The following is a 26358-nucleotide window of genomic DNA, read 5'->3' on the forward strand; positions in this document are numbered from 1 at the left end:
GAACCTCAAGTGTTCATTATTGGATCTAGGAGGACGACTCGTCAGCTTAGAGCCAGTCAGCAGCCTTTCGGTGGCTTAGGTTTGTTTTGTTTTCTTTAATTAAGAACAAGTCATTATAAGTCATGTATTTTCCAGTTAGGTTGCAGTTCTGGAGTATAATGGGTTCCTGGTTGCTTTTGTTATATTTTTTTTTTCTCAACACATTGGAAATGAAAGGAATTTATTTCAGACAAATATGAATAAAACAAATCAACCAAACACACAAAAGAGACTAACATCAAACCAAACGCCAATTTCCTAACTAATTGAATTCACCTGAATGTAAATAGAAACTTCACCCACCAAATAAACCTGTCGGTATACACAGCCAGAGAACTGAAATAGATCATTTCCTTCGACCCTGTTTACTATTTGCAGCAAAACATTTGATGGTTCTGTGATCACAGCCCAATTTCCTGGCAATATTAAATGCTGCTTCCCTCTGAGAGATGTTTTACAACTTAAAGTCTACTTTGACCTGAGGAAAATAAGCTATTATTAGCTACACTAATAATGTTGTTATCTCCTTAGACTCATCAGATGATTTGCTAATATTCACTAAACATTCAATTTTATACAGCTTGGAGTTGGAAAACATGAATACAACTTATATGGTTACTTATATGGGTAATAAACTATAACTTGCCTAAAAATTATGCACACAGTATGTTAGACAATATCTAGTTCAGAAAGTAATCCCTCCCTACGGCAAACTTTTCCTCTGAATGACTGCGCTTAAATTTAGTACAAAAAGCAGCAAAGTGTAACTTTGACCCCATTTATTATCTTTAGTTAATAAACATTCAATGATTTTTCAGGTCATTATGAGATTAATGATACTTACTGATGCTCTGCATCTACTCCTGTGTTTCTATCCAAATGTCATGCAAATTTTAAACAAACTCTTAAAATGGAAAAAGAAAAAAAAAGAAAAATTAGATGCGTTTTCATCATTTGGAGTGAGTTAACCTGTCAAGGTAAAGTGCAAAATCCTTATATGTTAACTTCAGCTTGGCTGTAAAAAAAAACAGGAAATAAAGGAAGCAAACTGGTGTGAACAACGGATCAGTAATGAACCAAAGTTTTAATAAATGTGTTGGGATCAGTCAGCTAGTATTAGTGATGCTACATGCCATACACAGAGGTAGAGAGGGTGATTCTAATGAGATGCTGGCAGCGCAAACAGCTGATCAGGTAAATGTTTTGTTGTTCTGTTGTAAATTGTTCTGTCAGAACTCCTTCGAAAAATGTTTCTATTTCCTTTTTACCACATTGACTTTTTCAAAAAAAGCCCAAAACCACTTACAGAAAGTGTAAAAACTTTAATTTGTAAAATGTAATTAAGTTAATCTGAATGTTGCTGTTTGCAGTCAAGCTCTTCTAACATATACTTCTAAATGAGCTTAAAAAAAACATTGATGGAAACTCATCTACTCATCATGACTGAATTAGTCATGTGACCAAGAGCGCTGCTTTATGACACTCCGAGCTCCCTTTAAACACAAGAGCTAACTGTAAAAATTAAAACAGATAAGATACTTACATGATTAGGCATATTTTTGGTTCTCTGATGTAAGATTTAATCCAGAGGGGTGAATGTGGCCTTAAATTTACAGTTAATTTAATTAATATTGCATTATGGAGCTAAACCAGGAAGTTACAGGTAAAGCTCCTCTAGTTTCTTAAATTTATTGGGAATTATGGGTCCAGTCAGCTGGCCTGGAGGATCTACAAAATAGCTTATTTGTCTTTTTGTTTCTCAAAGGTTTGTCTGTGTTTTATCCGGAATCAAATCCGTAGCAGTTTATTTTCCCCTTTCAATTTACCATAAAGATTGCAGCAGTAACGACAGCTGATTCTTTCTCTGTGTTGCAGATGAGAACAATGTCTAATGAGGCAGAACAGAGAACGTGTGATGAGGATTTTGGTTCAGAGGAGGAGGAGGGTGAGGAAGGAGACGTGGAGTCTTACCTGGAAGACAACAGCAGCGAGCTCATGGACCGACTCAGAGAGCTGGAGGTGAGTTGATATGGCTCCTTCTAGACAGAATGAGCGAAGAATGCGTTGGCTCTGATATTCAGAACAATCAGGGAAAAAGAGGAGCAAGGGGGGAAGAATATGGAGACTGTGCTTGGAAGTGACAGAGGAGGACGTTAGGAATGATGAGGTTGGATAATCTGTTTTGGCGCCCCCTAAAGCAAGAAAGAAGATAAAAAGTATAAATATTTCAGGCTTTTTAACATGTTTGTAATAAATGTTTGCTATATATTTATTGACTCCTTTTTTAGCTGCTTGCACCTCAACCTCATTTGTATCCCTGACCAGCTTTTCATAATCTTGTTTAGAAGACTTGGTGTTTGTCGGATGGGTTCGTGCCTGTGACACATAATAACCCTCTGATCTGAACTGCTTCTTTGTTGATTTGCAGGCTGAGAACTCTGCTCTGATGTTGGCAAATGAAAGCCAGAGGGAAGCTTATGAACGATGCTTAGATGAGGTGAGGCTATACCAGAAATGATCACAGCTCGCTCCCTAAACGCAGCCTCAACACATAACTCTGTGCTCATGTTCTACTTCGTTAACAGGTGGCCAATCATGTGGTCCAAGCTTTGCTTAATCAGAAGGTAACATTAAAGTTCAGCCAAACTTCTCTCCTTTGACCTGGATTAGCGGTAAACATGAACTCGCTGTGATCCGTCTCTGAACAGGATCTGCGGGAGGAGTGCATCAAGCTGAAGATGTTGGTGTTTGACCTGGAGAGGCAGAACCGGGCGCTCTGTGAGCTCTTCCAGCAGAAGCTTCCCAATCATCCCACTGCTCACTACCAGGTAATACTCCTCACAGTTTCATGTTAAAATGGTTTACAGGAGAAAAAAAAATGCTAGACTTGGGAATTATATAAGTTAGAAGTTGAACTGTTTCATACACCATTACCCAATTTACACTACCCTTGAAAAACCGTGCTGAGACCGGTCCAAGCTCAGTAACTGAGATAACTTCTCATGTGTAAATGGAAAGCAAACTGAACTGAACCGAGCTAACTGCAGACCAGTTCCAGAGGTGGGCTTGGCTCGGTTTTCCCCTGGCTCGGTTTTCTGATAACAAGAGCGCATGAGCAGAACGCATCATCTCCGTCTGGCTGCACATCCCGATTCACACTCCATTCCAGTAGTTGGCAGTAATGCCCCTCCAGAAGTTGCTTGCCAACTAACACAAAACAGAAGAACAACTATAAACAACAATCGAAATCTTCTCCACGCAACATTTTGATTTGCTTGATTCCCTCCTTTTTCGTCGTCGTCTTCTTGTGTTTCATGGCGGTTGGCAAACAACTTTTGGTGCATTACCGCCACCAACTGCTTGATTTCCTCCTTCAATACTGGCAGTAATACCGCAGATCGTCACTAGGAGGTGAGGAGTCAAGGAACCGAGATAGCGTGATGTGTAAACAGTCTTTAGAACCGAGCTCGGCCTGGTTAACTGATCCGAGCTCGGACCGATCTCGGCATGGATCGGTTTTTCAAGGGTTCTGTAAATGGGGTACATGTTAGCTCTGCCTTGTATGGAAACTGTTCCAAAATTAGAGCTGGAACATCCTTGAACTGCGAAGTTTAAGACAATTTTGCAGCTGTGATAATGGCACAAATTTACAGAACATGAAAAAAGCACCCAGAACTTCTATGATAGTTTCTCTCCATTTCTGGGTTTGTGTTCTGTCTCGCTTCGGCCATTTCTGTACAAAATAATCATCTTGCACCTGGCTTTGTTTACGAGTAATGGTTCAAAAGTAAAAAAAAAAAATGTAGAGGCGTACTGCAACAAACAACATTCTGAAAAATGGGATGGAAACAGTATTCCCTTCAGGTCTACTTTTAATATTATTCCAGGATGCAGCATTCTGAACAACCAGCTGTGACCCTCTGTAGCTCAGAGGCTTTCGCTCACTGACGTCTTCTCGACATCTGTCCAATTGCTAGTGTTTCCCATCACAGTTGCACCTACTGACCCAGATTGAGAAACTGTTTAATGGCTCAGGAACCCTTTGGAGTTAATTAGTGTTTGACATCCTGGGTTTCCAATATTTCCCTTTTTTTCTTTTTTTTTTTTTACAATTTTCAAAACTTAAGACTCTGGTTGATGTTGACTTTGGTTTTCAACATCTGTTTTTATTATATGTGGTGTTCTTACTGGAGCTAAACAGGAAGAGATTCTCGCTTTATAATCATTGGTTAATTTATCGCAAGTTAAATAGCTATTACATGATTCCCCCTATATAATAATGTATTTTTCTCTTTATAAATATTTTTCACATCCCAGGAAGGTTAACCTCTCCTGTTAGATTTGTGTTCAGTAAGGGAGACGCAAGAGTTGAGCAAAGCTCATAAAACTCAAATTTTGGGAAAGATTTTATTATGATGATTAAACAGAAACAAAGATGAAAGGATTTGGCTGGGATTTTTAGTGTAGGGTTTTAAAAACCAAAATTAGATTTTAGTTTATTTCTTAGAGTTGGAAGTAAAAACAATGAAAGGGCTCCTTTCATTTTAAAATGTTTGTGTGAATGCGTTGGAGGTGGCAGAGTTTATTTGACTGACTTTTATAACCCAGTCGCTGAGAGCTTCCCTATCTGCAGAATTATATTTTCAATCTGAAACCAGACTGCTGTCAGCACTGATTCTGGACGAGAGGGAGCTGAGGAAACCCAGCTGAGGCTGTAATGGATCTCAGGCGTTTCACCTGTTTCTTGTTTTGTTCCTACAGCAGCCAGATGAAGTGTCTCATTGTTGTCTGTGTATCTAATAGCCAGTGGCGTATGCAGTGTCATCCTAATCGCCCCGTGATTCTCCCATTACAGGTCCAGGCGGGATCCCTCCCAGACTGCAATGCACAGCTGCACAATGACTCGGCCAAACAGGTGGAGCCGACTCAGACTGAAGCACAAGCCAAGGTGATTATCACAGAACCCAGTAGACATTTAGCAGACACTGAGAACGGTGGGTCCACAAACCCCACCTGAGGGCGTGTTGCCTTCTGACCTTTACTCTGTTTTTACTGAAGCTGTTAATCTCCTTCACACTCATTTCCTGTACGCATGCTCTCGAAGGTGCATTGTTTTTTGGTTTAGGTGTCCACGCTGAATACTGTGTTGATCTTAATCTCTCTCTTTCAAAAGGGAAATGGTTTCCGCACACAACATGCCTCCCCGGGCCCCCGCGGCCCCGCCGCCTCCATGGAGGCCCTATCTCCCTTCTTCAAGAAGAAAGCCCACATCCTGGAGGTCCTGCGTAAAATGGAGGAGACAGACCCCCTGAAGTTCCACCCGTCCACCACAAGCTTGTCTTTCTGTGACTACAGCCAGGTGCTGATGTCAACAGAGGCTGTTCTTGCCACTGCTGACCCCCACCCAGTCCAGTGCAAATCCCACCACTCACACTGCCACTGCTCCTGCACCGATGCTGAGACGCACCCACACGTCAACGGTGACGGGGCGGTGAAGTGTGAGGGAGCAAGCACGTGCTGTTCACACTGCAAAAGGAGTCCAGACAGCGCCCCCAAGCCATGCAGCCAAGTCTGTAGTCCTACAAAAGCCAACCCTTCCATCCAGAGCCACGTTCCTGCAGCCGCCATGAGTGAATGTCACAGCAAGTCCAGAGCAGGAGAGACCAAGCAATGTACTGTCAACAAAGCCCACCAGCAGCAAGCAGGCACCTCGGCCCACTCTGTGACGGAACCGCTCCATCGGGTTCTGGAGGTGGCCGGTCTAGAACAGGACGGCTCAGAAATTGGTATTCCCGAAGAGCTCACAGGTTTCTGCGGCACCTCCGATCTAACCGGGTCCGTAAAGGAATCCATGCCAATCCCACACTGTGACACGGATGCAAGCGGCAGCGTTACCAATGGCTTGGGGCAGTTGTCCAGCGGCGTGCCGATCGACCCCTCAGCCGTCCCTGAAAAGGACATCACAGATGAGGAAGCTTCCTCTGTGCGAGCAGGTGCCTCTGTCAGCCCGAGTCCCTCCTGCCTCAGTGACGTCAAGTCCGCTGCCATCAACTCGCCGTCCAAGTTGCTGAAGTTCCTGAAAATCCCGTCCATGGGGGACAAAGCTCAGGCATCAACCTCGGCGGTTCGCCTAAGCCCGCAGCTCACACGCAACTCCAGAATCCCGTGCCGCACCAACAACTATGAGGTCTATCACTCTCCGGTTCCTTCCCGCAGAGCCACCACCACAGAGAGGTGCAAGCAGCCCCCACCCCCACCGTCCAGGTCCGAGTCCTACCCTGCCACACACTCTGCACCAACCTCCCCTCCGCAACTGGAAGATGTCTGCTCCCCACCCAAAGAAATAAGCTACAGCAGTCTCTCTGCACCAAAAACCAGCGAAGGCTCAAAGCCGGGGAATCCATCCGCTGCATCCATGGGCTATCCCAGAGCTTCTCAAAAGGTCCCGCATTACGAAAACATCTTGGATATGTCCTCCCCTAGAGAAGGGGAACCAACCCAGGGCCTTGAAAAGAGAAGCACTATTCCTTCCCAATCAAGGGTCAACGGTGGTGAGAGGAAGCTTGTTAAGTCTTTACCAGAAAGTGTCTTGAATGCCTCTCCCCAGCGAAAGCAGTCATCCTCATCGACATCGGAGTCGACGTCTGAAGACGAAGAGGATTCCGACAGTCCCGTGTGGGTCAATCATCACAGTTTGCCCAACACAGCTGGCCTCTGCAAAGCTGAGAACCAAGCAAGCTACCCAAGAACAAGAGACAAACATGACATCGATATTAGAGAGGTCAGCATGCCAAGCTGCGAAGCCTCCCAGCCGCCGCCTCCTCCTGTCCGACGGACCGATTCCTCATCCATCCCCAAGAGGCCTAGCTCTGCTACAGGGAGATCTCAAGCTGACTCCAGTCACCATGCCTTCAAAGACCGACTGGCAGCTCTGGGAAAGCTGAGGAGCTCTGAGGATTTACAGATCAGGCCTGTGGACACTGTGGCTGAGGCGTCCCCTGGAGAGGAAAGGAGCAAGACCACAGAGAGGTCCACAGAGGTCCAGAAAGAGGAGCAGAGACATTCTAAGTACACAGATTCTCTAGACGGTAAACCTAAAAGTACTAGTGGTGGTTTGAAGTATCCCAGTTCGTCTCAGCTGTATGAACAGCCCGGAAAATCGTCGAGTAAAGAACTGTGCGTTCCCAGGCCTGAGGGCTCAAAGAGCAAAATCGGTTTGCCTTCCCCCAACTCGGATGCTCCGCAGGTCCTACGCAACAACATCAAGTGTCCCGGCTCCCTGAATCTAGCTTACAATGTCAAAAGTGGTCCGCAGAGTACAAACAGTCCTAACAAAATACCCCCCAAGTCACCATCCAAACCTTGCCAAGGCGTTTCTGTCCATAGAGGAGGGAAGCCTTCAGAAGCACCGCGTTACTCATCTAAGTCCGAGGAGAGGACTAAGATCAGCGGGAAAGGAAAGAAGAATCCGATGTACGGAGACAGCCTCCCACCTCCGCCTCCGAGACCCCCGACGTCTGAGGCGGAGAAGCCGTCGCAGCCAGCTCCCACTCCACAATCCGCCATCGAGCAAAAAGTTATGAAGGGGATCGAGGAGAACGTCCTAAAACTTCAGGAGCAGGACAGAGGAGCGCAGAGCAGCGAGGTGAAACAGAAAGCCTCAAACGGCATCGCAAGCTGGTTTGGTCTGAAGAAGAGTAAGCTGCCCGCACTGAGTCGCAAGACCGACGCCACCAAAGGAAAAGATGAGAAGAAAGAGTGGAAAATAAACATCCCCTCAGTGGGCAGAGACTCGGCAAAAATGGCCAGCAGATGCAAAGAAGGCGTGGAAGGCCTGAACATTTCCACTCTGATGGAGAAGGCTGAAGGCCTGAGGAGGGCCCTGGAGGAGGAGAGGGCCTATGTGGAGAGGTCCGGCAGGGGCCACTCCTGTGAGGTGGTGATGGACCAAGCTCAGGGACAGCTGGCTGTGATGTACAGAGGGGGGCGCTCCGACAACTTCATGCAACAGCTGCTTAACAGGTGAGGCTTGCAGGATACGGAGTTGGTTTCAGAAATTTGGGGAATGTGGTTTGTTTCTTTTTACTGAGATTAAAGCAGAAACCCACGCCTCCAGCCCTTTACAGGTTATCTCTGCACTTTGCTCCAGAGCCCAGTAAAATATACACAGTGTTCCACCCAATCCTTAAAATGGGTCTAAAGGACATTTATGGGCATTTTATTTTGGTCCGTTATAATCTAGATGTGACAAGAGATATCTTTTTCTTCATTTGTTTTTTTTTTAAAGATTTTTATTATTTTTACAATAATCTCAATATTAAAAAAAAGCTTCATGTTTTTTAAGCAAATCTTTAAAGTTTTTTTTACACCCAAACGTATTCATTCATACTTTTAAAAATTAAAATGTTTTATTTTAATCAGCCATATTATTCACATTAAAAAGTCCATCATTCATCCTGTCATTGCAGTGTTGATAATAAAATAAAATAACAATTTTTAACAGTGGAGCAGGCTTATTTTGCGTGGGGCATTAAAAAATAAAAACCAAAAATCTGCAGCCTGAATAGTTCATCTTTAAACAGCAGTTCCTGTAAATGTTATTTTAAACCACCATCATATTTGCATCAGAGCGTTATTTACATAGCAGGTTGCAGTTCTTCACACTGCAGATCAAATTAGCCTCTGGACCATTATAGCAACGCTACATCAGAAATATGCTGCAGCAGAGGAGGGTTGAGACCGTCTTTATTATAAGCGGGTGTGAGCAAAATGGAAACGCTGATCATACAACCAGAGCAACAACAACTCCTTTAATTAGTGCTGAATAACCGTTAGGTGACAATAAACACCAACAGTAAAACAATAAAAAAATGTTAGCACTAAAAGCTGATGAAGCATTTCTCTGCATGTTGTATTTGCAAACACTAAAACGTATCCACTAATGAGTTAGTTTGAGAAAGAAAAAGAAATGAAAATAATGTAACAGCGACTGCCCATGTGTTTTAGATGCAGGGCAGCCATATTGGATTTTTAAGGTTTGCACTTCCACAGCTTTCTGCAAATTTTGTGAATAACACAACAAGGAAAAGTCAATGTTTTATGATAGTTTTAAAATGTATTTGAAGATGTTTTGTACTTAAAAATCTATATCAACTAAGATGTTGCTTCTTTCAAAAATCATTCAATGTCTCGAGTGGATCTCTAATCTGATATAATTCTGCAGGTTTTTTGATGCTGAAATGTGTTTGAAATGTGTGTAAAGGAATCTCAGAGTGTTTTTTAACTTTGCTTTGTGGTCGAATGTAGAGTTGACGGGAAGGAAGTGATCAGCCTGCCGCAGCGCCGGCTCTCCTTCGACTGTAAGACGTCCAAGCCGGTGTTCACTCAGCAGACCAGCGTCATCAGTCACACCACCAGTCATGACGACATGGAGAAGGTTCCTTTTATAGCTCCTCTTCTTTAGTTTAGAATAGATTAAAAATAAACACCCAGGACTTTGATCAATTTATAAAAAAAAGTAAGCAAAAACAATCTGTATTTGAACCCAGCCTCAGAGTAAAAACTTGGCATCAGATTTGTACCAGCTGTATGCCAAACCAACTGCCCTGTTTTGTTTTTTTGTCATGCAGGGATCAGAGAGAATCAGCAAGATCACATCTGACGAAAACCTTGCAGATTCAGTTCACTCTCAGCACTTTGCAGGTACGAGTCGTGTGCAGGAAGTTTAAAGGTTTAAGAAATGTGTGATGATTCCAGTGCCTCCCTGACTGTTAAAGGCTTTATGTAGCATTTTCATCCATTCTTCTATTGCTTCAGGAGGAAAAACACATGCAAGGGAAGATTTGATTATTATAGTCTGCTTATTCAAGCTAAATGTTTGTGCTTTTTTTGTTAATCTTCCTCCTGCAGGCTCCGGTGCTTCCACATACACCCTGGACAGCGGTATTGGTACTTTCCCTCTTCCCGATTGCAGCAGCGGAGCCACGGGAAGGGGGCCATCCAAAACGAGGGCAGGAGCGGAGCATCAGTCCTCCGACTCCCCAGGAAGATCTGGACGGCGAGCTCGCACCCTGGACAGGGAGCTGACATCGCAGGAGGAATGCTTCGCATCGCACAAACAGCTGATCCCCACCATTCAGTACTGCTCCATGCTGGAGGGGAGGAGCTCAGCAGGAGTCATACGTGAAGGTGCCAACACTTCTTCCTCCCTTTTTGTTTTTTTAATGTTTGTTTTCTTACCTTATTCCTAGCTGACCATGATAACGGTTTCTCCTAAGTGTTTTCATTCACCCTGTCCTTTCTGTAGACAAGGAGGCCCACGGAGCCAACATGTTTTCTCCTCGCTCCAAGACCTGGACTTTCCCCAACCTGAAGGCTCCAGCAGGAACTGCAGAGGTGTACCTCGCTGTTGAGGAGGAGGAGGAAGAGGAGGACGTAGTGACGTTTGGATCGCCATTTAGAGGGGTGAGCACTGTGGATTCTTTTCCTCTTTCATAAATGGAAATGTGGAAAAATCTATTTTAATACATCTGAAAAAAAAAATAGATTCAGAAAATCACTGTAAATTTCTGTCAGTATTTAAAGTGAAAATTAGAAAATAGCTAATCAATACTTTAGTCACCTTTTGTTTTATTTTAAGCATGGCTTTATTCTTCTTAGATACAGCAAATGAGAATCCAGATTTCCTATTTTTTTTTTAAATCAAATTATGCTAAAAAAAAAGATTTTCGATGCATAAATGCAAGCCTACCAAAACAGAAATCATACGTTCTTCTTGTGCGCTTAGGACCAATGTGGGGCTCCTTTTTCATGAATTATTGCGTCAGTGTGGTGTAGCATGTATGTAATCAGCCCATGGCACTGCTGAGGTGCTCATGAAGTCTTGGTGGAGGATTCCAGTGCATAGTGTGTCCCAATCCTTCAAAGCAGTCTCTGGCCCCGCCCCTTATGCACCCTGAGCACACATGAAAGCGGGCAAAGTCATTGCTGCACCTGATGTTTGGAATAATTGGAATTGGGGGGAAGATCAAGCTTCTGTTCGATTTTAATGAACATATAATTCCTCGTAAATCGTTCACAAATCACAGTTTTTGTTTTTTTTCTCTAAAAGGATTTTCAGTCAATAATTCTTTTCATTTGTTTTATTGCTCATCCAGGGGAGAATTTGCAACAAAAAGAGAATTTTCATTAGATATCAGTGACTGAGGGGGTATTTATTGTGGAAGATTAATTCGATTTTAATACCAATTTTAAGAATATTTAACCAACCTAAATAAACATAATCTTAGACGATATGAAAAGCTATAACTCAAAAGTTAAATGCAATTATTAAAGTGTATAAATCACTGTTTAAAATATTCACATTTTTCTAACCTTCATAAAGAAAATGGAAATATTCCTGACTTAGACTTCATAATAAATTTATGGTTTAATAATAATAAACCTTTTCTGTTCAGTTATTATAAATAAGGACTTTGTATAGAAAATGTCACATTTATTATCAGTGACCCTCAATAATACTCGCTTTAAATATATTAAATGGACCATTTCTCCAATTTAAAATAGCAAACCAAAAGAATAACTGATATTAATACATTTTAAAGAAGAGATTTGAATTCAAAGTAGCTGAATCTTCACTTAAAAAGGAAAAAAATTGCCTTTATTTCCTTTATCTATCTTCTAAAGTACTGTGTTCCTAAATTACACAATTATCCTGATTGACAACATTTCTAATTTTTAATTGGCACATTGACTAAGTTGGTTTTTGATTTTCATATAATCACTGCTGTAAATGGAAAGTAGTTACACCTTCTTAAAATGGTTTTTTAATGAGTTTTAGATAATTCTCTATGTAAACAAAAAAAAAAAATTAAGAGTAAAATTTTTAAATGCCTTTATTTTCATTTTCTGTCTTCTATTATTTTAATCCAGTTAGACTTAATTCTCCCATAGCTTTTTCTTGTACATTCTAATGTGTATTTTTATATCATATCTCTTACTTAAGCTATGTCTTTTACACGAATAAGATTTTGTTTGACTTTTACTCCTTTATTGCGAAACTAAGGTTTCAAAAATGAGCTGTTGTTTCCAGGTGTAATTATCAAAATAATTAATATTTCACTGTACATGTGTGAATACAAAAGTGCTTCTTTTTGCAGTTATCTTTTTTCATTCATTGTAATCCATTCAATTGCTGCATTACTTGAACGTTTTGATTATATCTGAATCACTGAGATGCAGCCAAAGTACAATATAAAGTAGAAAAAAAGCTTTTCCTGCATTAAGATTTTAGCTTTAAGAGGATATATTTGCTTTAAACAAAGGCAGTATGAAAAAGGTGACACTGTATTCTGCTCTGCGTCTTATGTAATGCAAAAAACTCAGAACCACGTTCTCCCTCTCAGAAATTATTAATGACTTTAATATTAAAAATTCACAGATGCTAACCCAGTTTTGTGTTTTGCACCTGACATTGTTGCATAAAATGACAATAAAATGCTTCTCGCCCCTTTAGAACATGAAAGCCGGGGGCCCTTCCTCCAGCAGAGTGGTCGACCCGGGCAGCCTGCCCGTCCCCGCCCAGCCCGGGCTGAGCCGGAGAGGAAAGACCCGCACTCCCAGCGTCCCGGAGATGAGCCGGGAGGCAGGGCTGGAGCTGCTCAGGGAGCGGCCCGAGGAGGCGCTGTCCCCGAGCCGCCCTCAGGTCCTGGAAACTCCCGAGTCCCTGAGCGATTCCCTGTACGACAGTCTGTCATCGTGCGGCAGCCAAGGATGATAACGGGCGAGGACGGAAGGAAGGGGGGGCAGGGGGCCCACCTGATGCTGCTGACACCTTAAGGAGAACAAACAAACTGTGCTTTGCTGTCGTTGGTTAGGAGTAATCTGTGGCGACTTGTCAGCTGTTGCAACTGGAAAGACGGATTGATCTCTTCTCCTCAGGATTTCTAAAACACACGTAAAGCCAAAAGACGCCCAAATAATTTACATTGCTCACTTTTACAAAATCAGACTTGACTGTGGACACTTCTCTTGAACGGACACATAACAAGACTTAAAAAAAAACAAAAAAAAAAAAACGCATGGCCAAGCTAAAGATCAGCACAAGAGGTTGTCACTCCTGCTAGTCTCTCAGAAATGCTTTTATTTTCCTCATCCTGGTAGAAGAACTTTAATTGTGTTCATCATGACAGCGGTTCAGTAGACAAAGTACTGTTTTGATGCATCCGTTCATTTCTTGACATCATTTCACCGTAAAGTGTGTTAAGAAAAAGATTAGAAAAAAAAAAGAACCATGGAGCGCTTAGAAAACTTAAAAAAAAAAAAAAAAAACAACAAAGAATGTTCATGTCTGTGTTCTCTGGTTGCTTAAATCATGCATCATAATGTTTAATGTAAAAATAATTTTATTGATCACATTGGTATTGTTTCACAGCCAGAGACATGTCTGTTTCTGAATCATAATGCATTTAAAAGGTAATATATACCAGCAATAATCACATGCAGAAGGAAAAACAAAAAGGCTACATCTTTTGATTGATATGTATTTTTTATTATTTATTTATTTGAAATCTTCATCTGGAGTCATCTTTACGTGAAAATTGCAGTCATCTTCGCCGAGTAGATTCAGCTCAGATCTTGTTTCACCATCTCCGCCATTTGTTTCTTAGCAAATAGAAGATCCTTACTGCCGTTTTTTCAACTTTCTAAATAAAAGTGTTTTGATTTAGTTTGTGTTTCCTGCCTTTTATTTTTTCCCTAAAGAAGTCTGCACATGCAGTCTGGAAAGGTATCCTAACCCTCCATCTATTATTCTCTCTCTACTCTTTCCACCATTCATCCCTCATCATTCTATCTATACATCAGCTTGTTTATCATCCAGTCATTCCTCCGTCCCTCTTCTTCCTTCCCCTCTATGGATCATGCAGGTCCAATATTTAATTTCTACCCATTATGGAAATGTGCCATAAATAAATCATAAAAGTCTTGCATTTCGCTTTTAAAAGAACTAGGACTCAGTTTTTGACATGAGTAATGTGTTTGAAACCAGTAATTGGTTTAATAGTCTATTCTGCAGCACTTACAGATGGGTGGTAGTGATGTTACAGGCAAATAGCTTAACATTAAGCATTAAAGACTGATCATAGAAGACATCTGCATTTCTGTGCTTTGCTTTTATGCACTTAAAGTCCAATTTACTCGAAAATTCAGATAAATGGCATACACTGGACATATGAGGATCTAATTTAATGTTACTATGCATTTAATTATTTTTATATTCTCATGTTCTAGCTCTGGAGTATGTCTTAAAACCAGCTTAATGCTGCCCTCTTAAGGTTGAACGATGACTATTGCAGTTTAATTTTCCTATTAGTTCAAACTGCATGTTTTCATAATTTCCTGCGTCCAAATATATATTTGGACGCAGGAAATTTGCGCCTCTGCTGCCTTGCTGTTATGAACTTGAAGTTGGCAGCTCAAACTGATAAAACCTTCCTCCACCTCAAAGGTTCTGTCCTGACGTAATTAACAGCGTCCCTCTGCTTACCGCCTATGCTTTAATATGGCGAAGCTAGCTGCCACTTTCTCTCAACCTGAACACAACCTCACTATATTAGCCCCGCCCCTCAGGGTTTCTCTGCAATAACCCCTTTGGTGGCATCTTTCAAACTTGATCTGGTAGTGGAGTTTTTTTGTTTGTTTGGGGGGGGTGAGTTGCACTTTAAGTTACTGTTTGGAAATTCATCTACTGGGACTAAAAAAACATTTCAGATTCAGGTGTGAAGTATCAATATATTTACCTTAAAATGTTGACTAAATATATTGTTTTATTTTCCCAGGCAAACACTTTTGGGGATTTTAACCTGTTTTCTTTCCTGCTTTTGTAAAATAATCAGTTTCGATAATGGGTAAACTTTGATTCAACAGACAGCTTCCACCATGGGTGGCCTGCTGATCAGCACTAGAGAGGAATATTTAATCCCATTGAGTTTGTCCATTTTCTCTCTTGATCAGAAGTTTGAAACCCTTTTTCTAAACCTTTATCATGCCAGTGAATCTCCTGCAGAGACAGCCCCATGTTTTTAAAATGTATTTGAACCAAACTACCTCCAGTCAGAGGTTAGCAATGGTTTATTTTTTTCTTGTTCCCTGTTCTCCAACCCAGTTTATATCTACCGTAATTAACTAAAGTTAACCCACAAACAGAAACATCCTAATTTTTTTTACGTAGAGCAGAAGACAATTGTTTTTCTCAACCCAAGCTGACAATTTTTCATTTTACACCAAGAATGCGGAATAGAATTTAAATGCATAGACATGCAGCTGACTGGAAAGGAACCTGTTTGACCACATTTTGCAAAAATCCATGTTCAGTGTTAGCTCTGTTGAATGAGCCTCTTGAAAGGGGTTTAAATTAGTTTCTCATTGTTTGGAGCAATGACTCATCAAGCATTAAGGAGTTCCAACAATTTAAACTCTGAACTTCACACAGATACAAACTAGTTTAGATAATTGTTTAATACAAATAATCTTACACAATTCTTCTATGAACTGATCTAAAGAATAAAACAAAACGTTCATTACTTTGCTAAAGATCTAGCTTTTGGTTAGAATAGTTTTCTCAAATCAGCCTGCAGGGAATTTAAATACTATATCCATCCTGTATTTTATAAGTCCTGATCAAACGAAAAAGGAGGAAGATCAAGTCCATTCAACACATTTATTGAGCAAATGTATCAAATTAGTAGTTTCCATTATACATCAAAAAAAAAAAAAACTTCACAGTTTACACTTACAAAGAAAAAAGGAATTTTGCACTGATGCCAAATTGCCTGGTTAACATCATTATTTGGCAGAGTTATGCTTTAACAGCAGATTATAGGGAAGTTTTACAAGAGGCCGGTTCCAGAAAACCGACCTGTTATACAAGCTGGGAAAGAATTAAGAAAATGGGACAGATGGCACAGTCTCCCAACATGTCTAAATTCATAAACCCGTCCATCCAGAGACTGTATGTCCATCTAGTTGGGTTTAATGTAATGTTGCGTCTTTTGTATGAACATTTCTAAACACAAAAACAGACATTTGATTTAACTAAACAAAAAACTAAGACTTTTTCTTTAATTCATGGAGCACTAATCTTATATTTCACTACAGTGAACTGAGGAATAACTATAAATAAGCAATCAAACAAATTAAACTGTATTCAGCTTCCATAGCTTAAATTAGCTTTTAAAATGAATCCGTGTTAATTTATGGCACTAAATAACAGTAATAGAAACTTGATCAAGCGCTGCTCAGCTTCAGGGTGTTTGTTAAGCAACGCTCCCCTCTACAGGCCAAGCTGGATCACTGCAGTGTTGTGTTTCCATTCACAGCCAGGGTGGAACTACCAACCAAAGTATCACATTTGTACAATCAACCCTGGTTATTTTTCAAAAAAAGTCAAAGAAATCCCCCCCCCTAAAAATTAAAACATAAGACCACATAAGAGTTTAGATTGAGAAAAGGAGAGAGTAAAAAAGCACCAAGTGCATAGCAAATTGTGCCTTTTCTGATTTTATATCTACTGCTTCTCCATCCACTTTTACTTCTTTTCCTTCTTCTTGTCCTGGAAAAAAAAAAGAAAGTTTCATGGCAGATCATCACATAATACTGGAGTTTAAAACCTTTTTGAGTTTCATCAAAATTAACGAAACCCAGTGTTTCCAAAGTGAGTCAACATGTCAGCTGAGGGAGATTGCTGTGGTTTATAGGATAGAATCCAGCCTGGATTGTATCTAGAGCTGCACCAACAACTCCCTCCACTCAGCTCACTTGAAGAAAACTCCCAAGTAAACTTTTTTTTTCAGTATCAGAGAAGCTATTAAACATTTGCAGGAAGCAGAAATGAAAGATGCCATTAAAAGGAAATCAGACTTAGGGGATAGGATAGTTGCTTTTAAGCTTTCATCCTCAGTCCATTAGAAAAGCTGCTAACCTTTTAGAAATCTAACAATTAGGGTAAGCATTATAAATTTGGGCTTGGATATGTTTGGGTTATGACATCAAAAACATGATTTTTAATGTTAAAATGTTGTATTCATTTTGAAATAGCGGTTAAACCCAATTTAACACTAACTGCTCTCAAACACAGACAGTTAAATGGTAATTTATACAAATTTTGTTTGTAAAAAAACAAAGCATGCTTAAACTATCTGAATGCTGTACTTATTGTGGTTAAGAATTATTGAAGAGAAGCTAGAATAAGCTAATTAATGCACAGTAGAGCTTCACAAAATGTTAAGATATTAGTGTTATTAAACTCCATCTACTACCTCTGTGTTCCTTCATTAAAACGTTTAATCTTCTTGATGCAAAGAGGAGCAGCTGAGTTTTCACGTCTCTTATCATATTTAAGGTATAATAAGGAGTCATCAGGTCCTAGCAACAGCTCTACAACTTCAGCAGTAATAGTTGATGTTTAAGGTCACAAATGGAAGAACTCAGTCAGCTTTGTATGTCTTTGGTTCAGAAATTAGCCGCCCACCTTCCACTAACCCTGTATATGACCGACTGAGTTAGGAGGTAAAACTCACTTCACCTGCTTTATTAGAAAAAGATTAAAGTTAATGTCTTTTAGTCATTTTCCAGGGTTTTTACCAGTGCTTCCCAATCCTGGGCCTCATGGACCCCTGCCCTCTGTGTTCTAGATAGGTCTCTGTTCTTTTAAATAAATAGATTTTTTTTTTTTTTTTAAGTCTTTTAATGCCTTGGCCCCTCCCTACCTCTCTGAGCCCCTTTACCCCTCTGCTCCCACTCTGTGCCTCACGCCAGCTGGCCTGCTCCTCCTGGAGGTACCGAGGTCCAAACAGAAGCTCAGAGGAAACAGAGCTTTTTCAGTTGCTGCTCCAAAATTGTGGAATCATCTCCAACAATCCTCCTTGATGGCTATTTTTTTAAACTTGTCTTAAAACCTATTTCTATTCTTTGGCTTTTAACACAGCATGAGACTCTCTCTGTTTTAGCGTTTGTGGCTTGTTTTTTTTTTTGTTTTTTTAAATCGGTTTTATTCGTTGTAATTCATTTATTTTATTAGATTTGTTTTATTCCTTTAAATTTTGTTGTTTTTATACAATTTTAACTTTACCTGATATGTACAGTGCTTTCTGGCAGCTGCGGCTGTTTTAAAGGGCTTTATAAATAAAGTTTATAAAGCACACCTAGTTCAAATCAGGGCTCCTCCTTTGCAGACAAGTGCTGCAGAAAACTGTTAATCATTCCTTCTTTTCTGATGTGATGCAACAAGGAAACACCTAAAACAAGCAGGGCAGGGGTCCCTGCGGAACACGGTTGGGAACCACTGGTTTATACATAATAAAAATTTACTTTTAAATATTTTCATTTGTTCTTTTATAAATTTTATGCAGGCTAGATGAACAAAATAATTACACGTTTCCGTTGGTTCGGTTAAGAAGTTATAAGAAGATCTTGTCGAAATTGAGATTTCAATTTCAGACAAACAAAAACCAAAAAAAAGGCCCTAAATCATTTAACATGCATGAACTGTGTGTTTAGATAAAATGGGTTATGTCACTTTATTTTCATGAATAGTTTGCTGAGTGGCGGCAGAAGTTATTTACTCTGAGTAAATAAGACTGAAAGTATGAACAAATATCTACTTTGCGTCAGCTGAGTGAAAAACATTTTCATATGAAACTCCAGCAATGCTCCATCATCATTTGGTAGATTTTAAGTCTTTCTGAGAAAAGGTTTCTGTACCTTATCATTCATGGCCAAGATGATCATCAGTTTTCTGAAGATTGTGATGAAATCCAGGAACAGGTCCACACAGTGCCTTCAGCGACAAAACAGACACATTAGGTTCATTCCTACAAATGGTGACTCTTAACTACAGCACAATGCTTTTGCATGTCATTTGGTTAGGGAAATAAGGTAAGAAGGTGTGAGTGAAGCATGTCAACAGCAGATAGAGGTCCTCACCACACGTAGTCCTTATCTCCATTCTCTGCTTTCTCAATGATGAGCTGAGTGTCGAAGAGGACAAAGCCGCACATGACGAGCAGCCCGAGGTACAAGTGGGCCTGAGGGAGATGGAGACAAAGAACCTGATGAACCGCTATAACAGATACCATTACCCAGGAAAACACTGTAGAAGATTTGGTTTTAAATTAATGATAATTTGCTTCCCTACATGTACAACCACAGAACTTAAAGGAGCATTGCACAACATTGAAAAGTAAAGATTATTTTTCTTTCTCATAAATGCCCTTAAAATTTAATTAGTATCTGAAGAAGAAAGTAAAGCTTATTTTCCAGAGCATCGAAAATCTGCCAAATAGTCTGAGTGGGACGGATTAAGATGGGAATAAATATTCAGGCAGCTTTCATCAAAGATGGAGCTCAGAGCTGCTGTGGGAATGGCCGTCCTTTCGCTACAAAGGTAAGATGCTTAGTACAAAGCAACTTTCTTACCTTGGATTAAAATCCAGCTTAAATGAAAAACACCTGTGCATTCCCTATGTTGCTTTAAAGTTATTTTCAACATAATGTATACTATAATAACAGAGATGGAAGCAGTGTACTTTGGCATAATAAGATTATGAATAAAGAACAGAGTTTCTCTGGAGCAAACCCTAGTTTGGTAAACAGGAGGAACGACAGAGGTGGCTTTTTTTGTTTAATCAGTCAAAACCCTTTAAAGAGCAACAGAAAGACAGAACAAGCCTTTCATTGTTTTGACTGTAGGAGGAAATTTGAGTACCCAGAGAAAATCAATGCATGCATGGAGAGAACATGTGACCTAAATGAGAAAAGGTTGTCTCCCAGGACTGCTAAATGTTAGCATTTCCCTAGGAATGTTAAAAATGTTAACCCACTGGACTTTGTACATCTAACTGAACACTCTGGAGGCGATTTCTACATTAAACTGATAATCTAAACATTTTATATGTTGAATGCAAGTTCAGGCATTATGGAAAGTAAACCCACTAAAGTCTCTATAAAGGAAAAGTTGCTGCAGAAAACATCTAGATGCAGGTGAGAGTAGAGCTCCTGTCCAGGGAGTAGTAGAGTAAACTAATGGAGCTGGAGGTCAAAGAGCTTCTTGTAAAACATTAATTTGTTGTGAAACATTTATAAATGTTTCCATAGATATTCATTAGTTTGCTCATGTTTTACACTGTCAAAACCGATAACTGATCACAAGAAAAAAATTCCCTGAGATGTTTTAATTTGCCTTTAATCAGGAGGTAAATACAAAGATGTACCTGCTTCTTTCAATGGAATTAGTATTTTTCCCTTAAAATAAGATATTGTAGTAATATATTATGAACTTGAAATAAGATAGGGTTGCTTCTCCTTATTTAAAATGTTAATTATTATTTCAATAGCACATTTTTTTACTTAGTGGTTAAAATCAAGCAAAATATTCTTATTTAACGAAAAATCAACTTACTTTGGTTTAATTTTTGCAGTGTACCACATATTGTAAAAACAATTGATATCTATGTTAATATTGTAATATATAAATTCCTCCATTTCAGCATTAGCACCACTTGGGTGACTTTCACTCATTTGCTACATAATAGTTACACAACATAACATTTTGCATTATGATTAAGACTTGCAAATTAATCAGAATTTGTTTATTTCAGCATAAATATCCTTTTTATCAGCTGCAATCTTAATCTTCTCGTCATTCTCTCATGAGGCAATCAGAATAATGTCTGTAGACTAAAGAACCACTTATCAGAGGTTCTTGTCTCTATGAGAAGAGAAGATACAATTTAATGAATACTATTTGAAGTCGGGAGTGTTTTATACGTGCGTTAAAGTCTTACTGAGATGGTTTGACAATCCAGATCTTGAAATGTTGGTATTCTTTTAAAACTCTTACAACCGATAGATCCTTACATCTTTATTTAAAGCAGAGACTTATTTTAGTTATTCTAGCTGGTGCATATCCAATCACCAGGAGAAGACAATTTGTCTTGTTTAGTCAGCATGTTGTTAGATAAAACAATCAGTCATTCAGGATGACACGGTTATGCTTCTCTCGATATGGGTTTATATGCAAACATGAATGTGATGAGTAATAACAGATATAGTCGAGGTGAGGTAGAAAAATCTCAGTGTGCTTCTCTAATCACCTTGAACAACATGACAGATCCGAAGAAGAGGTTCATCAGAGACATCAGGAAGAGAATGGAAAGGCCAGACATCAGTGTGCCTAAGACAAAAGGAAATGGGTTCAGGGTGAATGTATAACACTTTTTTTTTTTTTTTTAAGTGTTCTTGTCTTGTTTGATAAACTTTGCTTCATATTTATTATTGTGTTTCTAGAATGGATAAGAATAACGGCAGAACTGTTCTTTACCTCCCAGGAACAGGTAACTTCTGCGTTTTGCATAGAGAGCACTGAGAGTGAAGCAGATGAAAATCACTGAGGTTCCCAAGAAGGCCGTCACGATGATGCTGGAAGGAACCAAACCAGGACAAGGACTGAGTAAATTCAGCTGTCGAAAGCTCTGAAGGCTTGTCTTAATGTTTGACAGGTGCACTTTTTAACTTCCATTCTACGGGCACACATTAATCTCTGACATACCTTGGATTGATAGCAATGACAAAGTCCATTGTGGGGCCAAGGCCGACACCTGGAGAAGGAAAGACGAGTGTCAACACTGCTTTGAACCATGACACAATTACAGGTTAACTGCTCAGTGTCTCCAAATGAACAAAGGAAATCTATCAGCCTACCTGTGAGGAAGGCAAATGCAGCGAGGATTCCCAGTCTCTTCTTCTCTGTTTCAGGGCTGTGAGGGGTCATGGCGAGCCAGAACATCATTGCCAGGGAGCCGAGCACAGAGAGGAATCCGCCCTGGAAAACCGGCACAGAGCAGAGTCATCTTACAGCCGTAAAATATGTTGGCAGATTCTTACTATGTGTATAAGTTATCCTTTAAAATAGTTTAACGCTTTTTTTTACTCACTATGTGATTAAAGTTGGAAAGAAATTTAAAAAGCATGAATCCCCGTTAACAGGGAGACTTCCTCTCCACTGTCACTACATGCATGCTCAGTATAAGTGATCGAGTCTCATCTGCATGATTTGATTGAATCGACTTTAAAGTTTCTAGAGATGTTTGTTTTCAAATGGAGCTACAAAAATAAACTAAAGTAAATGAACAAGTAGGCCTCTAGGAAATGTTATCACATGATTCATCCTTATTTTTTTTTATGCGTTACAATTTAATTATCATACAGAAGCACTCACAGAACCCTTTGGCTACTTGAACTAGAGAAGTTTACAGCATGTATAAGGATCTTATTGTGAAGGTTAGAAGAATGCTATGTCTCAGTACATCTGTTGCATAGATGCATTTGTCAAAATATAAAATGGTCATCAGTTTTCTGCACACAGAAAACATTATTTCAGCTTTTTCCCTTTGAAATATAATTAGATCACCTGACTTTTGGGGAAGCCAGGTGGAGACTGATGGCGAATTTATCAGCTCAGCTGGATAATTTGCATAGTCTACAGTACCGTGCCTGTCTTTTTTTGAAACTGCTCACACATAACGGATTTGCACAGATGGCACACTAAAACAATGCTTTTAAGTGCTGCTGTGGTAGTTTGCAATATGATATCACTGAAGAAATGCATCTTATGTCAGAAAACAAGAATTTGTTAATAATCAATCTGCATTAGACAGATATTAGACATAATCTAAGACCCAATAATCATGAATTATTTAAAGGTAGATTTATTACCACACAAAATGTGGCCTCTTTAGTTTGCTTTCACTTTTCAGAAATAAATGAAGTCACCATGTTTAGAAATATCTTCACCTAAACCAGTCCAGACGTGTCAGCCCAACTACACTGGACATCTGAATGTTTATATTCGCCACTAATCCATCAGTTACAGAGGTTGGAGGTGCAGCCTGAGTGGACTGTCACTTTTTAACTGGAGCTAAGGACAGAGGCCTTATCTGGCCAGATCTGCCTTCTCTACACATATCTATCAGTAACCTTGGCTGCCCATAAATCTGTCTCTAGGCAACTTGTTTTCAATCCACAAGATCGTCTTTAGTGATGGTTGACTGCTGCACAATCACAAAGTTTTGAAACTGCCACAACCCATCCTCATTGGTTTCTTAATAATACTCAAACACTCAAATCTAATCTAGTCCACTGTTTGAAAATGATAATATACAAAGTTAACCCATTTTTTCTTTTAAAAAATTTACTTTAAACGGTCATTACACTCTGGACGGGGGCGTGATCAGCAAGACTTTTAGCCCATTGAAAATTAACTTTAAAGGTTCTCATTAAACAGAAATAACAATTAAGTTTGCCCCATACATCCAACTCAATTGCCCCGTTTTCTCGTGACTTTAAAAGCTCAGCCCGCTTCAACTCTTACCTACCTGCAAGAGACGTGTGACAACGTGAACATATGAGCCCGCGGCTGCCACAAACATACAAACAGCCAAGCTGGAGTACACATTCTTTAGGTGCACCTGGGTTGAGTGAGAGCTGCAACGAAGATCACAACAGAAAAGGTATGAGAGATGGCGACACCAGTTAAAACATATGACCGTCCGTCACACACCGAAACGAAAGCAAGCTTACATACATTTGGGAGAACCTGAAGAGTGCATCAATGTTGATGTTGCGGTCAAACGCGTTCATGATGAGATCAGGTATGCAGGATCTAAAGGTTGTTTTGATCCAGCGATGTCACCTGTGAAGTGAAAAATCGAATTAAAATGCTACTTTATTAACCTGTGATTGCTATCAAACAGCCATAAAGCTGAATATTAAATCACAAATTTCTTACTTGTAAATAAGGAACTGTTTTGTAACACATACACACACTATGGCTTTTGAGGAATCTGTCTTTAAAAAAGGTTGGGATGGTAAATCAATTTAATGAAATTATATTAATGATGATAGAGGATACTTTTTATATCCCGTATCTCATCTCTGTTTTTAGTCATCTTTCATAAGAGTTGCTATCTATTGCATGGGACTGCAACCGAAAGGCTAAATACTACTTATCATACAAAATATAAACTAACAACACTTAAATATAATCAGCCAACAATAATTTCATTTAAAAAACTCTATTGATGCAATCATATAAATGATAAAGATGGTTGTTTAAATAGTCTATGAGTAAATTGACATACATACATATATAAACATATATTAATATCAATTAATGTTTTGATGTAGGGCCATTATAAGCATTTTCTGTTACACTTTAAGTATTCTGAATTGCAACAATCATGATTTTAACTGCCGTAAATAACGATTTCGTTCCATATTAAAAAATAAAGAAGCATTTCAAGTGTCAATCACAACTATAGCTAAGTATAAATTCAACATGCTAAAAGCAGTTTAAACAAGACGGTAAACTACAGGTTATTATCAAATATCAATGGCTGACTATCCAATATCCAAATAGAGAGAGCTAAGAAAAGACACACAGACTAGCTAACGTTTAAACTCGGCTGGCAGACGAAACTAAACGACTAACTATAAAAATTTACCCTTCTGGGTCTAATAATACAATCAAGAGAATGCTGACATTGTATCGAAAGACTACTGTAAAGAGAATGTTCTAATCCAGCCACCCTTAAATAACGCCGTAAGCTTAGCTACAATGCTAACGGTGGCTAAATCTGTCAAAACAATTCGACGTCTTCGGGATTTTTCAAACGGAAGTCCGTCGCTAAACCGTCGGTGAGATTATAGCTATCATTAAAACTCACCAATACATAAGAACAACGACACATGGATGTAACACACCTACCTGGTAGTACGTTCAGAGCAGTTGGGGAGCTTTCCTGGGGAGCTGCTACAGTTTGTTAACAAACCAGTACGTGTCAGTCAGTTCTGGTTAGCCTGCTGATGTCACCATGGAAACACCCAGAAGACTTCACCGCGCTGAAGTCGGCGTTCGATTTGTTCTTCAGTAAAGTGCAATTTCACAGTGAAGCACTAGAGGCCATCTGTGATCGGCTGCAGTATAACAACTAAAATGCTAAGGTTGGTCCACAGGAAATTATATTTCACCAATTCAATATGAATTTAAGAAATGCAGTTGGTGGCTTGTAAAAACTCAATTCAATTAATGAAAAACTAACAAAATTAAGTTCTTGAGGGCCTCATAATCGAGATTTGTGAATTCAAAATAAGTTACGTTTCAATCTGGTTTATGCCAGGTTACCCTTAATCCTTAATCGGGATCTGGCTTGAAATCATAACATATAGATAAACGCATTTTACGCTTACAAAGAAGATTTTAAGCTATCTCTGTAGCCAGAACATCACTAAAACCTGGGATGAGCAATAGTCTCTGGCAGCAGTGGCGCCTCCAGAAATGTTTCATAGAGGGGGCCAGATGGGGCCTCTAAAAATCTTGGAGTGGAACACTGAAACTACTGAAACTAAAAGCCATAGTTTCAGGGTTTTAATCTACTGTTGTGGTTAACCTGCCTGTAGAATCATAAAAACCTAAGTAAACACCCACTCTTGGTTTATTGTGTGATTTACTAATGTTGCATCACTGACTGTGAATTAAGTCATGAAATGCTAAACTGATGCTACTAAATTTACACTGGTGAGTGGGGTGGCCAGGGTATTGCACAGGGTGTTGCCACTGTTTGGCAGAGCTAGAAGAAATTTACCAGTGGAGGAGCAATGGTTGAAAAACAAAACAACCACCAGGGCAATCAATTTGTATAACAAGTTAGCCACAGAGCCACAGTTGTAGACCAATGATTTAACAAATGAAAACCATTATCTTATCTTGTCTGCTTATCTTGTTCTGTATGTCTGCTTCTGTCTCCTTGAACCCCAGTCGGCCTTTGCAGATGGCCGCTCACACTGAGCCTGGTTCTGCTGGAGGTTTCTTCCTGTTAAAAGTAAGTTTTTCCTCTCCACTGTCGCTACAAGCATGCTTAGTGTGAGGGATTGCCTGAGTCGATGCAATTAGCTGGTTTTCCTTACATAGAAAAATTTGAATTAATTTGACTGTATGATCTGGTTGAATTGCAAAGTACCTAGAGATGACGTGTTGTGAATTGCCACTACATATATAAACTGAGTTAAATTGAATCTTAATATGGTTAAAGCTTTAAAAATTTTTTAAATAGCCCTAATATTTAAAGGTGAAATATTGAAATGTTCCAACTGACTTATCAGTCCATACTCAGTCTAAGTTTGTCAGTGCATCATCATAAAAAAATTATTTGGCATTACATTGTAAAAAAAACTGATCTAGAAGAGTTAAATATTTATAAAGCCAGT

The 26358-nt window shown here is 39.5% G+C and overlaps 2 protein-coding genes across 4 annotated transcripts in view; one reads left to right on the top strand and one right to left on the bottom strand.

Annotated features, from left to right (window-relative positions):
- The window catches only part of nckap5l (NCK-associated protein 5-like), a 55261-nt gene extending 41932 nt beyond the window's left edge, over window positions 1-13329 (top strand). For all 3 annotated transcript variants that reach the window (XM_015381110.1, XM_015381108.1, XM_015381111.1), the window contains exons 3-13: window positions 1915-2058; window positions 2468-2536; window positions 2625-2663; window positions 2748-2867; window positions 4895-4987; window positions 5213-8061; window positions 9346-9475; window positions 9669-9741; window positions 9949-10227; window positions 10346-10503; window positions 12554-13329. In XM_015381110.1, the coding sequence (XP_015236596.1) occupies window positions 1915-2058; window positions 2468-2536; window positions 2625-2663; window positions 2748-2867; window positions 4895-4987; window positions 5213-8061; window positions 9346-9475; window positions 9669-9741; window positions 9949-10227; window positions 10346-10503; window positions 12554-12814 (4215 nt within the window). In that variant the 3' untranslated portion in view covers window positions 12815-13329. The remainder of the gene's footprint in view (window positions 1-1914; window positions 2059-2467; window positions 2537-2624; window positions 2664-2747; window positions 2868-4894; window positions 4988-5212; window positions 8062-9345; window positions 9476-9668; window positions 9742-9948; window positions 10228-10345; window positions 10504-12553) is intronic.
- Window positions 13330-16604: 3275 nt separating this feature from the next.
- On the bottom strand, window positions 16605-24987 carry tmbim6 (transmembrane BAX inhibitor motif containing 6). The gene is made up of 10 exons (XM_015381137.1): window positions 24860-24987; window positions 23678-23785; window positions 23469-23577; window positions 21796-21916; window positions 21644-21692; window positions 21416-21513; window positions 21189-21268; window positions 19021-19121; window positions 18799-18874; window positions 16605-16648 (listed from the first exon to the last, which is right to left on the bottom strand). Exons 2-10 carry the CDS (start codon window positions 23731-23733, stop codon window positions 16625-16627), a joined length of 714 nt encoding a protein of 237 aa, XP_015236623.1. The 5' UTR covers window positions 23734-23785; window positions 24860-24987; the 3' UTR covers window positions 16605-16624.
- Between the last annotated feature and the right edge of the window lie 1371 nt (window positions 24988-26358).

Source organism: Cyprinodon variegatus, unplaced genomic scaffold (genome assembly GCF_000732505.1).
Source record: "Cyprinodon variegatus isolate N-32 unplaced genomic scaffold, C_variegatus-1.0 Scaffold228, whole genome shotgun sequence".
Lineage (NCBI taxonomy): Eukaryota > Metazoa > Chordata > Actinopteri > Cyprinodontiformes > Cyprinodontidae > Cyprinodon > Cyprinodon variegatus.